Source organism: Panthera pardus, unplaced genomic scaffold (assembly GCF_024362965.1).
Source record: "Panthera pardus isolate Hobbes unplaced genomic scaffold, ASM2436296v1 HiC_scaffold_16, whole genome shotgun sequence".
Lineage (NCBI taxonomy): Eukaryota > Metazoa > Chordata > Mammalia > Carnivora > Felidae > Panthera > Panthera pardus.
Window position 1 is genome coordinate 377,135 of NW_026526721.1, and position 13,478 is coordinate 390,612.

Below are 13,478 nucleotides of genomic sequence, written 5' to 3' on the forward strand. Positions count from 1 at the left end.
GTAACACCTGAGAACGGGTGGAAGGGGCCCTGCACTAGGAAGGTCTGTCCCACTGGGAAGCGCAGCCCATGAGAAGTTCCAAGACAGAAGAAAATGTGTTTAAAAAAATAATAACTGACAAGTCCTCAGACCCACACTCATGCTCACACATGCTCACAGGTAGACACCCACACTCACATGCTTGCTCACACACCTGCCCACTTGCACACATCCTCCCACATGTGAATGGAGCCTTGCCTGAGAACAGCACGGCCAGGCGCAAGGACAGAACCAGGAGAGAACAGGACAGGTCAGTGTTAGGGGACACAGGACACCGGCCTGAATGAGGAAGGAGCAAACACAGAAGAAGCGGATGCACAGCTTCACAACCAGCAGAGGTAGGCCCCTTCCACCCAGAGAGACATGGGAAGTGTGGTGACAAGCACCAGAGGAGCAGAGGTGGACCCCGCGGCTGTGGGCACAGTGCACACAAGATACCCCAGATTAGCTCTGCAGAAGTCATTAGTAGGAGATCCACAAGACACAATTAAAGGTGTAAAGAGATTGAAAATAAAGGGTGAAAATGACATATAAGAGATAAAACAAAGCCAGACTAAGGTTTCGATATCAAAAATTTACATCAAAAGTCAGAAAAGGGACAGGTACATATAAGCAGATTGATGTCACCAATAGCAAGTCAAGCAAGAAGATGAGGTCTGGAATGATTACACACAGACCTTCTGAAACATCCCATGTGGGTGGAAGCCAAGGCCACTCACAACTCGCTCTGCCCAAAGAAGCCACAGGCCCGCCAGACCCACACCTCAGCAGCACGTGAGCCTTGGCAGACACGAGCCAAGCACCTGCCCAGGAGGGCGCACAGGACAAAGAAGAAGTAAGACAAGGCCCAAAACCAATTAAGTGGAGGACAAAGAAAGTGGCAATGATTAGTAATCCCAAAAGCTGATTGTTTATTTATTTATTTATTTATTTATTTTTAACGTTTATTTATTTTTGAGACAGAGAGAGACAGAGCATGAACGGGGGAGGGTCACAGAGAGAGGGAGACACAGAATCTGAAACAGGCTCCAGGCTCTGAGCTGTCGGCACAGAGCCCGACGCGGGGCTCGAACTCACGGACCGTGAGATCGTGACCTGAGCCGAAGTCGGACGCTTAACCGACCAAGCCACCCAGGCGCCCCAAAGCTGATTGTTTATTAATGAAGGAAATCAAAAAGAATTAAAAATTGGGGAAAAGACCCGATATTTAGGGGCGCCTGGATGGCTCAGTTGGTTAAGCACCCAACTCGTGATCTCAGCTCAGGTCTTGATCTCACGGTCGTGAGTTCAAGCCCCATGCTGGGCTGCATACTGGGCATGAAGTCTACTTAAAAAAAAAAAAAAAAAAAGAAAAAAACAAAAGACCTGATGGTTATAGCAGCACTATGGACAACAGCTACACTATAGAAAGAGCCCAAATGTCCATCAACAGATGAATGGATACAGAAGATGTGGTGTGTATATATGATGGAATATTACTTGGCAATCAAAAAGAATGAAATCTCGCCATTTGCACCCACGTGGATAGAAGTAGAGTGCGTTATGCTAAGCGAAATACGTCTGTCAGAGAAAGACAAATACCATATGATTTCACTCATATGAGGAATATAAGAAACAAAACAGATGAACATAGGGGAATGGAGGGAAAAAGAGAAGAAAGGGCAACAAACCCCAAGAGACTCTCAACAACAGAGAACAAACTGAGGCTTGATGGAGGCAGGTGGGTGGGTGAGAGGTGGGCCAGGGGGGCACTTGCTGGGATGAGCACTGGGTGTCATACGTATAAGTGATGAATCACTGAATTCTACTCCTGAGACCTATTTTACCATTTATGTTAACTAGAGCTTAAATAAAAATTTGAAACAAACAAAAATTGGGGAAGAGTAAAGAGTTTCCTGAATTGGTCAAGGCTGTACCACAAAGCAGACTTGTGCGCCCATAAGCTGTCTGAAAGCCACAAACCCAGAGATGGGCCGGTGGCACGGGAGGCACAGGGACACTGGGAGTGCCTGGTGGGCGAGGGTGTGAGACACATGGTTCTGGGGAAGGCTGAACCCACACAGAGCTGATTCTTACACGTCTGCTCCTGAGGACACCGCTGCCTATGGACTCAATGACCTGGACGCCTTCCATTTTGACTGTTCACGTGTTAAATATTTAAAACATAAAACCTCTAATAATCTGAAATCACAATGAACTTTTGTTAAAACTACGTTTTCCTATTTAAGATTAACGTTAGGCACTTTTTTTAAAGTCTTAAGTAAAAATTTTGAGTGGCCCGTGATTTCCCGCTGCCATGGCTATTTACCTCAAACAGGCTGGTGACATTTCAGTGGCCTCCTGTTTGCCAGAGGCAATTCTGGCCTCACACTGCTGTAAGAACTCGAGGGGCCACCTCTCTAATGGAGCAGCGACACAGAGGATGCTGCACCAGCCACCCTGATCAGGGCCCCTGCCTTCTTTCCAAGGCCCTTGGTGAGTGAGAGCGGCCCCTGCTCCCACCCTCTGCAGCTCCCATCTCCGGCCGCGGAACCAGCATTTCTTACCATCTTCTCTCTCTCCTGCTTCTGCGGCCAAGGCCTCCTTTTGGGTCCACAGGACGGAGTTCTCCTCCCTCAGCTCTGCCTGCTGCTGGGTCGCCCGCTCCAGCTGCCGTCTCAGGCTCTCCAGCTCAACGGCGAGGCCCTGCTCGGCTGTCTCCTTCTGGCCCAGCGCCTCTTGCAAGCTGGCCTGCTCCACCTTGAACCCTTCGATGAGACCTGAGGAGACGGGGAGAGACCCGTTGCCAAGGGCTTGCTGGAGAAGCAAAAGGAGCAGACGGGCCGGACATGGGCATCCCAGCCCCAGCAAGATGTCAGCCGTGGGATATGAGAGCGGAGTGGTCACGCCCGGGGTCCTGTTCCCAGATGGATGGCACCAGGCCAGCGCACCCAGCACGTGCAGGAGTCACCGGACAAGGTGACAGCCCGAGAGCAGCCATGTACAAGACACCCCCACCACACGCCCGCGCACACCCCTCATGCCGCGTGTCTAGCACGTAAGCACCAGACACCATAAACATGGGGGTCACAAATGTCACCTCTTGGGGCAGGACCGACGTTCCCTTCTCGCCACGTAAGGCAGCGCTCCGAGGCCGTGAGCCTGGGATGCGGCAGAGGTTAAGTGCGGAGAGAAGAGCCACCCCGCCTGGGCCCTACCCGCTGCCACAGCCCTGGCTCCCGCGAAGAGCCTGCACGCGCAACGGCTTTTGTGAGCAAAGTCCCCGAGGCCTCACGCCATCTGTCTTATTTTAGTTTTACGTTTTGCTTTGAACGCTTCCGTTAATGCTTCCCCGTCCCACGTGCCTCTGGCCGGCGCGCCCCTGCAGACCCTCCCCCCGCGGCTGGCGCTCACCCCGCGCCTGGTGCAGCTCCAGCGTCAGCCGCGTCCGGGCCGCGTTCTCCTCGTCCAGGCGCTCCAGTAACTCCTGGTGCTTCCTAACGACCTGCGCCGTTTCCTCGTTCTTACAGCTAAATTCTTTCTCAAAACGAGAATGAATCCGACGTGCTTCCTCCAGCTGTTAAAACACATTTGAAAACCAGAATTGCACTTCGATATAAAGCTAACGTCAACAGAGTTCCACTTGTGTAGAAGTAGAATACAAATATTCCGGAAGAAACCATTCTGACGTTCAATATTAAGTCAATTATTAAATAAACCTACTCATTCAACAATTTTCAATAAAGTAAAATTCCAGGGGAGCCTGGGTGGCTCAGTGGGTTAAGCATCTGCCTCTTGAACCCAGCTCAGGTCATGATCTCACAGGTTGGTGGGACTGAGCCCCACATCACGCTCTGCACGGATAGTACAGAGCCTGCAGGATTCTCTCTCTCCCTCTCTCTCTACCCCTCCCCTCCTCTCTCTCTCTCAAAATAAACTTAAAAAAAAAAAGAAGGAAAAATTCTGCACAGACACATACAATACTACATAGAAAATTCACATGTTCGTGAACTACTGCTACCACATGTCTGTACAATAAAGCTAAGGAGAATGTATATGCAAAGATCACAAAACTGTCCGTCGAGAGCCTAGAACCTGGGCAGGAACGACCACTTGGTGCTCCACAGGTGGAGGAAGAGATGGGGAGGCCTGGGGTGGGCGGGCTGGGAGGAAGTTCTCCTTGGGCTGGTCACCACAGTGGGAAGATCTGACACGTCTTCACCACCTGCAGACCCATCCTCCCTCCCTGACATCCCTCTGGGCCTCCCTGGATGCCGCCCACTCATGACTCAGCCCTGGGTCCCCATCTCCCCTTCCTCCCCTGGCAGACATGCCCTCCTGTGCCCTCTGAGGCTCCCAGGCCAGCTCCAGCCTGGAGGGCCCACACTAACCTCTGGATCCAAATACCTGTGCCCAGCTGTGCCAACAGACACCTGGCCACCTAGCCTGGGCCTCCCTCATATTCACTGCACCCCCAGACCAGCCTCTGAGGGAATCTACTGGTTTTCCCTTGAAAACAGCCCTAAGCTGCCTCTTCTCACACTCTCACCAAGTAGGGAAAACTTGCTTAAGTATTTCTGGGATGTGAATGGCAATGTCTTGGCTAAAAATGTTTAGTTTCTAATTGGGCTGAATGGGGGGGAAATTGCTATTCTGCTTCTCACGCATTCATATTTAATGTCTTTCCTAATTGTCTAAAATGCTCTAAAAGATTCACACAAACAATTCCCTTTTCTAGTGACAATCCCAAAACTAAAACGGTGCAGGAGGTAAAAGCAGAGTGGAAGCGAGAGGCCCAACCGCACGATCTACCAGACGCTCAGCTCTTCTCTGTGCACAGCGATCCCACAACCTCAGAAATTCTGGTTCAGAAAAGACTCCCGCTTAGTAAAGACACAGAGTACGGTTGGTACTGACAGAAGATCAAAAAGACAAGTGGGGAAGGTGGGTCGCACCCAGAATGGAGTTTCTGTCCCCCAACGCCCAGAGGAGGAGTGAACACGAGAAGCCGGATCCACCAGGAAGAGTGATAACGTTCCTGCTAGCCCTGCGTGTACGGTGCCCGGCAGAGCACCTGGGGGCTGCAGGACCCTCCTCCATCAACTGCAGATCATCAAACCATTCCATCCACCCACTTGTCCGACCCGTTGTCCCTCTCAAAAAACAAGGAACACTAACAGGAGTTAAGTCAGAGTCACAGACCTGTTTAGACGGATGATGCACAGAGCCACGTCTCACCTGCCTGCTGGAGTCCAGAGCCAGCTCCAGGAGGCCGTCCACTGCCAGGCCCAGGCTCCGGTAAATCCTCCTAACTGGCTGCTCACACTCCAGTGAATTTTCTGGGCTCATGAAAAAGCTTTCACAGATGTGACTGCTGATTTCAGCCTCTGAAGACACCTCTGCACATTCAGGCAGAGTTCTGTCCAGCTCCAGCAGGGCTGCTTCAGGCCACGTCTCCTCGAGCACCGGTACTGCGAAGTGAGGAAACGCAGGGACCTGCATACACCACGTGGCTAGCGAGCCCGCACGACCAGCACTGCGGAAGGGCGAGCACACCCGGGTCCCAGAGACAATACCCATCTTGGGCGTAGGCAGCTCATCCAGCCCCCAACCCGGCGGGGAGGAGGAGGATGGTGCTGTGCACCCCGGCCCGGGGTCCATGGGCACAGGGCCGTCCTAGCGCTCACCTGCAGATGGGGCCTGGCCACTGGGCCGCACTTCACGCGGGCTCTCGTCCTCCAGACACAGCCCCACGCGCTCACTGATCCGGCTCTTCAGGGTGACGGCGGCCTTCAGCGTCTCTCCGAACAACCCGAGCAGCCTCCGCAGAGTGTCTCGGAGAGCTCTCCTGAACGAAGCACATAGTAGGCCATGACCCTGATCCTGACTGACTCAGACAAGAGGGACACAGCCCAGGAGGCAGCAGAAAAAGGTACCGTGCACTTGGGTACTGCATTTTACCAGCCTAGCGGGACAAAGAAAGGTTTCGGCTTAAACTGTGCTGGCCTTCAGTCCAACTCCCTCTTGGAACCGGACCGTTCCTATGCGAACTGTGTCCGCTGGAAACGTGTAGGCACTGGGTCCCACTCCCGTTTGGGATCAGACTGTTTGCAATGGAACTGTGCTGGCCTTGGGTCTGATTCCTTCTGGAGTGGGCTGTTCCTGTTGAAACTGTGCTGTTGAGGAATTGGTCTCTTTGCTCTAGAGAAAACCCTCTAAGACTAGAGATCCCAGCCATCAAAATGCTTCAGGGGTACCCTCCCTACCAGGACTCTAGCTGGTTTTATGCTAAAAAAACGATGGTCCCTCCACATGTGCATTTATAACTAAGTGAACTGACTTAACCAGAAGTAATTTAGAACTTCGATGGCCATTACGAGGAAGTTTTGATATCCCTAAGCTTGTTTTCCTCAAAACTGAATTAGAAAGCCATGGCTCCCTAACAAAAGGGAAAAAAAACAAAAAACAAAACAAAACAAAAAAACAAAAAAAGTGAATGGGATGCCTATTTTAAAAGGTATATCAAGGCTTCCAGATGTTTTCAGGATTCTAAGTTTGCCTCTTTGCAAAATATTACTTCTAAAATGATGCAAACAATTGAAAAAAGTAAGAATGGCTTCTGAGGCCTCTTTACCTGCCCCTCCCCCGCCCCCAATCTCCTCTGCAGACATGTGGCGGCCACCTAGTGCTGGGACCCTGCTCCCAGTGCCGTTTTCCTCTGTTGTCTCTGCCAAACTTCCCTTTTCCTCTGAACCTCTTTCCACTCTCTCCTCTCCTGAACCTATTAAAAGCTGCCTCTCTCAAGTTAAGTCTTCTGAGAATCTAAACAAACCTCAGGCTTCTTACGTTCTCTGGTCTAAGGCCAAACTGTGAGCCATGGTTAAGGAGTTCCCTAAAGGAACCAAGGATGCCCCCCAGGTTTATTTAGCATAGTTATTTGCATAGTTATTCAAACTTACCAACATGGTTTCTCACATTTACATCAATTTGTCCACATGCCTATTGGTGAGGGCCAGGCCAAATGCTGGATGAAACTAGCCCAAAGGAAAGGAAATCTAGAAGGGGATCCTGAAGGGGATCCTGAAGGGGATGTAAAGAATCAAGCCCTTAAACTTCTGTCAGAATGCTAGAAAATTCACTGGAAATCACTGAGCAATTACAATAGCTTTTTCTAAGCCTACTGATTGGAACAAAATTGAGGCTTGCGCACAAAAGCCTGACGAACCTGTTCATCACTACTACAATGGACTCCAAATTGTCATTTGAGACTATTCTGCTGGTTTTTCTTTATGTTGAATCCACCTGGGTAGTATTTAACTCTATATGTTTTTTTCTAGCAGGGTGAACTGGGATCTATCTCTTTTAGTTAAAAAGACCAGGATGGAATGGGAAACTGCCCAGATTTAGTTACTATGGCAAACCAGCTACTCATATCCTACATGAATCACCTAAAAGACTGCTGAAATCCTCAACTTTCAAATCTTGCAAGTGATGGCCCCTAAACGAAACCAAAAACCATCTACTTTCTGCTATTGCAAAGAGCCAGGACATTGGGGGAAAAAGAAGAAAACTATGACGAATTTCAGCACTCTAGTCACCTCCAGCCCCGTAGCCAGCCTTTCCTGACATAGGACAGGACAACCAAGAAAGGTCCTTCCCGGCGCTGAGGGACAAAACCACTAAACGTGAAAAACCTGACTCTTGATCAGCAATGCATTCAAGGAAAGATCTTGATCAAAAGGGGTTAAGTGTGAAAATTAATAGAAAAACTCGTTTAGAGTGGAGTCAGGGGGCCAGCAGGGGGAACTCTGGTGCCCTATCAACTGCAGACCTATCAGGAAGAGGGACATCTTGCCAGGATACTACTTCACTATCCCAGCTGGAGGAAGGAAGGTTTCTTCCTGTCCAGGCAACAGCCCAGCCAATGAGAAAGTCCCAGTTCTGCCAATGAGAGATTGCCACAGCTCAGCCAATGGGAGACCGTCACAGCTCAGTCAATGGGAGAGACAGTCACAGCCCCGCCAATGAGAAGCCACTAAACTTCCCGGCTCCCAGTTTACTCCAATGGACTTTCTGTTGAGGAAAGCCCCAATCCCCTTTCCTCTATAAGAGCCTCCTCTGCTCCATTCTCCAGACTTGCCTGTGGTGTTGCCCTAGCTAGGTCGCACTGGCTTACTGGCTCCAATTCTCTGTTATTCCGGAATAAACCTATTTTTGCTGGTAAGATATTTGGCGATTAAATTCTAAGGTTAATGCCTCATTATAACATCAAATTTTATAATCTGGCAAAAATGTGAAGATTTGGCAAAGTGAGATGGTGGGTATACAGGTGTCTGTTATGTTACTCAGCACTTTTCTGGAGAAGAATAATGTGGCACAGGGTCCCATCCCACTAGTGGAGAAGGCACTGGGGAAGCAGCAACAGAGAGGAGCAAGTGACTGACCTTTCACGGTCAGACAGGTCAATGTCAGACTTCAGCATCGAGATGAGATTCGTGCCTTCCTGGTTTTCCCTTTCATGCCTTTGCTGTAGCTTCTCCAGTTCCGAATGGCACTCTTCTACCTCATGTCTTAAGGATAAAATTTGGTCTTCCAGCTGTTCAGGAAAAATTGTTAAAGCTTTATTTACAACAATTTAGGGGCACTTGGCTTGCTCAGTTGGTAGAGCATGCAACTCTTGATGTCAGGGTCATGAGTTCGAGCCCTACACTGGGTGCGGAGCCTACTTAATTTTTTTTTTTAAGTAATTAAAAAAATAATAAAACAATTTAGTTAAGAATAAATTTCTGTAAGAAACATTCATCATCCCTGTTAACAAAAATATGGCAAAATATGATGGCGATTAAAGTTGAAAATTACTAATATGACTGCCCCTCCCCCCCAATATTCATTGCCTACAAAAACAGAATACATGAACATCCTAGGCTGCCCCAGACACAAGAGGGAAGGGGCAAATTCACCAGAGGTTATTCTCACAAGGAGGCCAGGAGGCTTAGAGAGTCAAGCAGTCTGGTCATAGAGGGGTCACATTATATACACCATCCCAAGTTTTCATTTAAAATGCACGAGGGGCGCCTGGGTGGCTCAGTCAGTTAAGCGTCTGACTTTGGCTCAGGTCATGATCTCACAGTTGGTGAAATTGAGCCCCGCATAGGGCTCTGTGCTGACAGAGCCTGCTTTGGACTCTGTATCTCCCTCTCTCTGCCCCTCCCCTGCTCGTGCTCTGTCTCTCTCTCTCTCCCTCTCCCTCTCTCTCTAAAATAAACATTAAAAAAATAGTATAAATACACATTTATGCTTTGAAAAAAATTTTTTTTAATGTTTATTTATTTTTGAGACAGAGACAGAGCATGAGCTGTGGAGGGGCAGAGTGAGAGGGAGACACAGAATCCGAAACAGGCTCCAGGCTCCGAGCTGTCAGCACAGAGCCTGACGTGGGGCTAGAACCCACAAACTATGAGATCACGACCTGAGCCGAAGTCAGATGCTTAACCGACTGAGCCACCCAGGTGCCCTGTATACACATTTATTCTTATATAAAAAAAAAAATAACGAACTCAACAACAACAAAATAAATCCAATTCAAAATGTCAAAGACCTTGAATGGACATTTCTTCAAAGACATACAAATGGCCAATAAGCTCGTAAAAAGGTGCTCAACATCACTAATAATCAGGGAAATGCAAACCAAAACCTCAGTGAAATACCACCTCATATTCATTATGATGGCAATTATAAGAAGAAAAAAGAGATGGGAAATAAGTATTGGCGAGGATGTGGAGAAATCAGAATCCTGTACGCTGCTGAAAGAAATGTAAGGTGGCACAGCTGCTGTGGAAAGCAGTCTAGCAGTTCCTCAAGAACTTAGACACAGATTGATGCATGACCCGGCAATCCTGTTACTAGACACATAAACCCCAAAACGGAAAGCAGGGACTAAAAGATACTTGTACACCAATGTTCACTGTGAAAGTATTCATAATAGCCAAAAGGCAGAAACAACCATCAAGAAGTCCATCCACAGATAAGGGCGCCTGGATGGCTCAGTCAGTTAAGCAGACGACTTCGGCTCAGGTTGTGATCTCACAGTTAGTGGGTTCAAGCCCCAAGTCAGGCTCTGCGCTGACAGCTCAGAGCCTAGAGCCTGCTTCGACTCTGTGTCTCCCTTGCTCTCTGCCCCTCCCCGACTCACGCTCGGTCTCTCAAAAATAAACATTAAAAAAAAAGTCCATCAACAGATAAATCTGTGACGAGATACACAAAATGTGGTATCTATATATAATGGAACATTATTAGCCATAAAAAACCATGAAACTTTGACACATGCTGCAACTTGGATGGACTCCACAGACATTATGCTAAGTGAAATAAACCAGACACAAGAGGGTAAATATTGTATGATCTCACTTATATGAGGTCCCAAAAGTGGTCAAATTCATACAGGCAGAAAGTAGAAGGGTGGGTGCCAGGGACTGGAGGGAGGAGAAATGGGGAGGTAGTGTTTATTGGGCATAGAGTTTCTTCTTGGGTTGATGAACAGTTCTAGAAATGGATAGTGGTGATAGTTGCACAACACGGTGAACATCGTTAATGCCACTGAATTGAACACTTAAAAATGATTAAAATGGGAAACTTTATGTTATGTTATGTTATGTTATATAACATATATATATATATGTTATATAACATATGTTAACATATATATTATATATAATTTATATATATAAATATATATATATATACACACACGTTATGTTATATTTTACCCCCCCACCCCTCCCCCCCACACACACAATAACAAAGAAAAGACACATTTTACATACCTGCAGAATTTGGTTATTCTTCTCCTGAAGCTGCAGAAACAAAGTCTCTTTCTCTTTTTGGTACAGAGACTGCACTTGCTCGCACTCCAGTCTATGTATCTTCTCTTGTTCATGTAAAGCAACTTCCTTTTCACTTTCAAATTCACCCTGTACAAAAAGTACATTATTAACAACAAAAATGCCATTAAACTCTAAAATTATGCCAGTTCCACTTCTATGTTTGCTAAAATATAGTTCATTCAACAAATGTTTATTGAGTCCATATTATGCCAAGAGCAGTGATCAGAAGGAACAAAGCCACCACTCACAGCGAACATGCACTCAAATGTGCTTCTCATACAGAACATGAAAAAGACAGCTTGCTACCTTTCCCAAATGGCCACATTAAGAAATTACCCATCACCAGGGTATCATGACCATCAAACTCCAAGATATTTAGAAACCTAAGTTCCTTTGGTTTTCAAAGATAAACCCTATTTCTTCCTAAAAATAAAAATGGTTTTTAATAAAGTTCACCTAATGAATTAAAGTATATTAATTAAAGGGGCGCCTGGGTGACTCAGTCGGTTAAGCATCCGACTTCAGCTCAGGTCATGATCTCGCAGTTTGTGAGTTCCGGCCCAGCATTGGGCTCTGTGCTGACAGCTTAGAGCCTGGAGCCTGCTTTGAATTCTGTGTCTCCCTCTCTCTCCGCTCCTCCTCCATCCTCTGTCTCTCTCTCCTTCAAAAATAAATAAACACATTAAAAAAAAATTAAAGTATATTAATTAAATAAGCTTTTAAAAAAAAAAAAACTACACAGGTAGCACTTCCAGAATAATAGAATAAGGACCTCCAAAAAATGTGTTCCTCCATAAAAGCACAGGGAACACAGGCAAAACCTGTCAAAATCGACTTTTCAGAGTTCTGGAAATTAAGAAAGACTTGTAACAATCCAAAGAGTGTTCACTGAAAACAAAGTCTGAGATTCCATCAAAACAACAAGCGCTGAGAGGTATTTAAACCTGCCCTAACCCCAACACTCCTATCTCAGGCATAGCCCTGAAAACAGCCCAACAGTCCTAAGAGTTGGGGGGAACAAACATGTGTTTGGATCTCCAAAAGCACCACCTCGCCAACTGTCACTAATTAACCTGTCTTGCAGCTTACTAAAAAGCTCCATTCTTGGAGCACCAGGGTGGCTCAGTCAGTTGAGTGTTTGACTTCATTCAGCTCAGGTCGTGATCTCATGGTTTGTGAGTTTGAGCCTGGCATCAGGGTCGCTGCTGTCAGCACAGAACCTGCTTCTTCAGATCGTCTGAACTCCTCTCTCTGCCCCTTCCCAGCTTGCATGCGCGTATGGGCTCTCTCTCTCTTTCTCAAAACTAAATAAACATTAAAAAAATAAATAAATAAGTAAAAATGAAAATGAAAGGCTCTATTCTCAGAGATGATCTCACAGAGCTGTCAACAATGCTATCCCCAAGCCATTTGTCAAAATCAAGTAGCAGCAACTGTTTAACATCACAATAACCTGAAACCTATAAACTGGTAACAGTCTGAGCCAGTAAGAGACGAAACAACTTGAAAGGAAACACTTTTAAGAGGAAATGAGATGTCTGAAGAGAATGAGATGTCAAGAGGGAGCTTTGAAAAAGTCCAACATATTCCTAGGAATTTAGAAGGCAGGAACAAGTACAGGGCTGTGTACCTGTCCAGAGAAACCCGAGAAAGCTCTAAGAGCTCACTCTTTGTTGACCTTGCACAAACACAAAACGAAAGCTAAGGCAGAGTAAACTGCCCGCCACAGCACTCAAAGCATGCCCCAACGAGAGCCCTTCAAATTCACTAGAGGGGCTCAACAGTAGATTTGAATGGGCAGAAGAATCAGCAAATATGAAGACAGTTCAAATTATTTAGTCTGGGAACCAAAAAGAAAAAAAAAAGAAGAAGAAGAAGAAGAAAAATAAGTAGAGGGGCCCCTGGGTGGCTCAGTTGGTTGAGTATCTGACTTCGGTTCAGGTCATGATCTCACAGTTTGTGAGTTTGAGCCCCGCATCGGGCTCTGTGCTGACAGCTCAGAGCCTGGAACCTGCTTCAGATTCTGTGTCTCCCTCTCTCTCTGCCCATTCCCCACTTGCTCTCTCTCTCTCTCAAAAATAAATATTAAAAAAAAAAAATTTTTTTTTTAAGAAAAATAAGTAGAGGTTCACAGACATGCTGGGACACCCTCAAAGACCAACATATACGTAATGGGAGTTGCAGAGGAAAGGAGAAAGGGAACAGAGTAGAAAGACTACTTGAAGATATAAGGCCCAAAACTTCAAAACTCTGATGAAAAAACATTAATCTACAAACACAAAAAGCACAATTACCCCAGGTAGGATAAACTCAAAGAGATCCACACCAAGGCCCATCCCAATTAAACTGTGAAAGACTACGAAAAAGATCCTTGAAAGCAGCAGGAGAGAAACCATCCTCCAGAGGCCAAAAGGCAATAAGATAATATAGTCAAAGTGACAAAAGAAAGACTTAACCAAGAATTCCATACCCAGGAAATGATCTTTCCAAAATGAGGGAGAAATTAAAACATTCACGGATAAATACAAACTAAGAGAAGTCATCCTAACAGGCCTGCCCTGAGGAAATACAAAAGGG

At 46.7% G+C, this 13,478-nt stretch overlaps 1 protein-coding gene across 8 annotated transcripts in view; it reads right to left on the reverse strand.

The window, feature by feature from the left end:
- The window catches only part of PCNT (pericentrin), a 132,419-nt gene that overhangs the window by 53,979 nt on the left and 64,962 nt on the right, over positions 1–13,478 (reverse strand). For all 8 annotated transcript variants that reach the window (XM_053902928.1, XM_053902925.1, XM_053902931.1 and 5 more), the window contains 6 exons: positions 10,842–10,988; positions 8,463–8,614; positions 5,706–5,866; positions 5,257–5,489; positions 3,433–3,595; positions 2,586–2,798 (listed from right to left, as the gene is read on the reverse strand). In XM_053902928.1, coding sequence (XP_053758903.1) covers positions 2,586–2,798; positions 3,433–3,595; positions 5,257–5,489; positions 5,706–5,866; positions 8,463–8,614; positions 10,842–10,988 — 1,069 coding nt within the window. The remainder of the gene's footprint in view (positions 1–2,585; positions 2,799–3,432; positions 3,596–5,256; positions 5,490–5,705; positions 5,867–8,462; positions 8,615–10,841; positions 10,989–13,478) is intronic.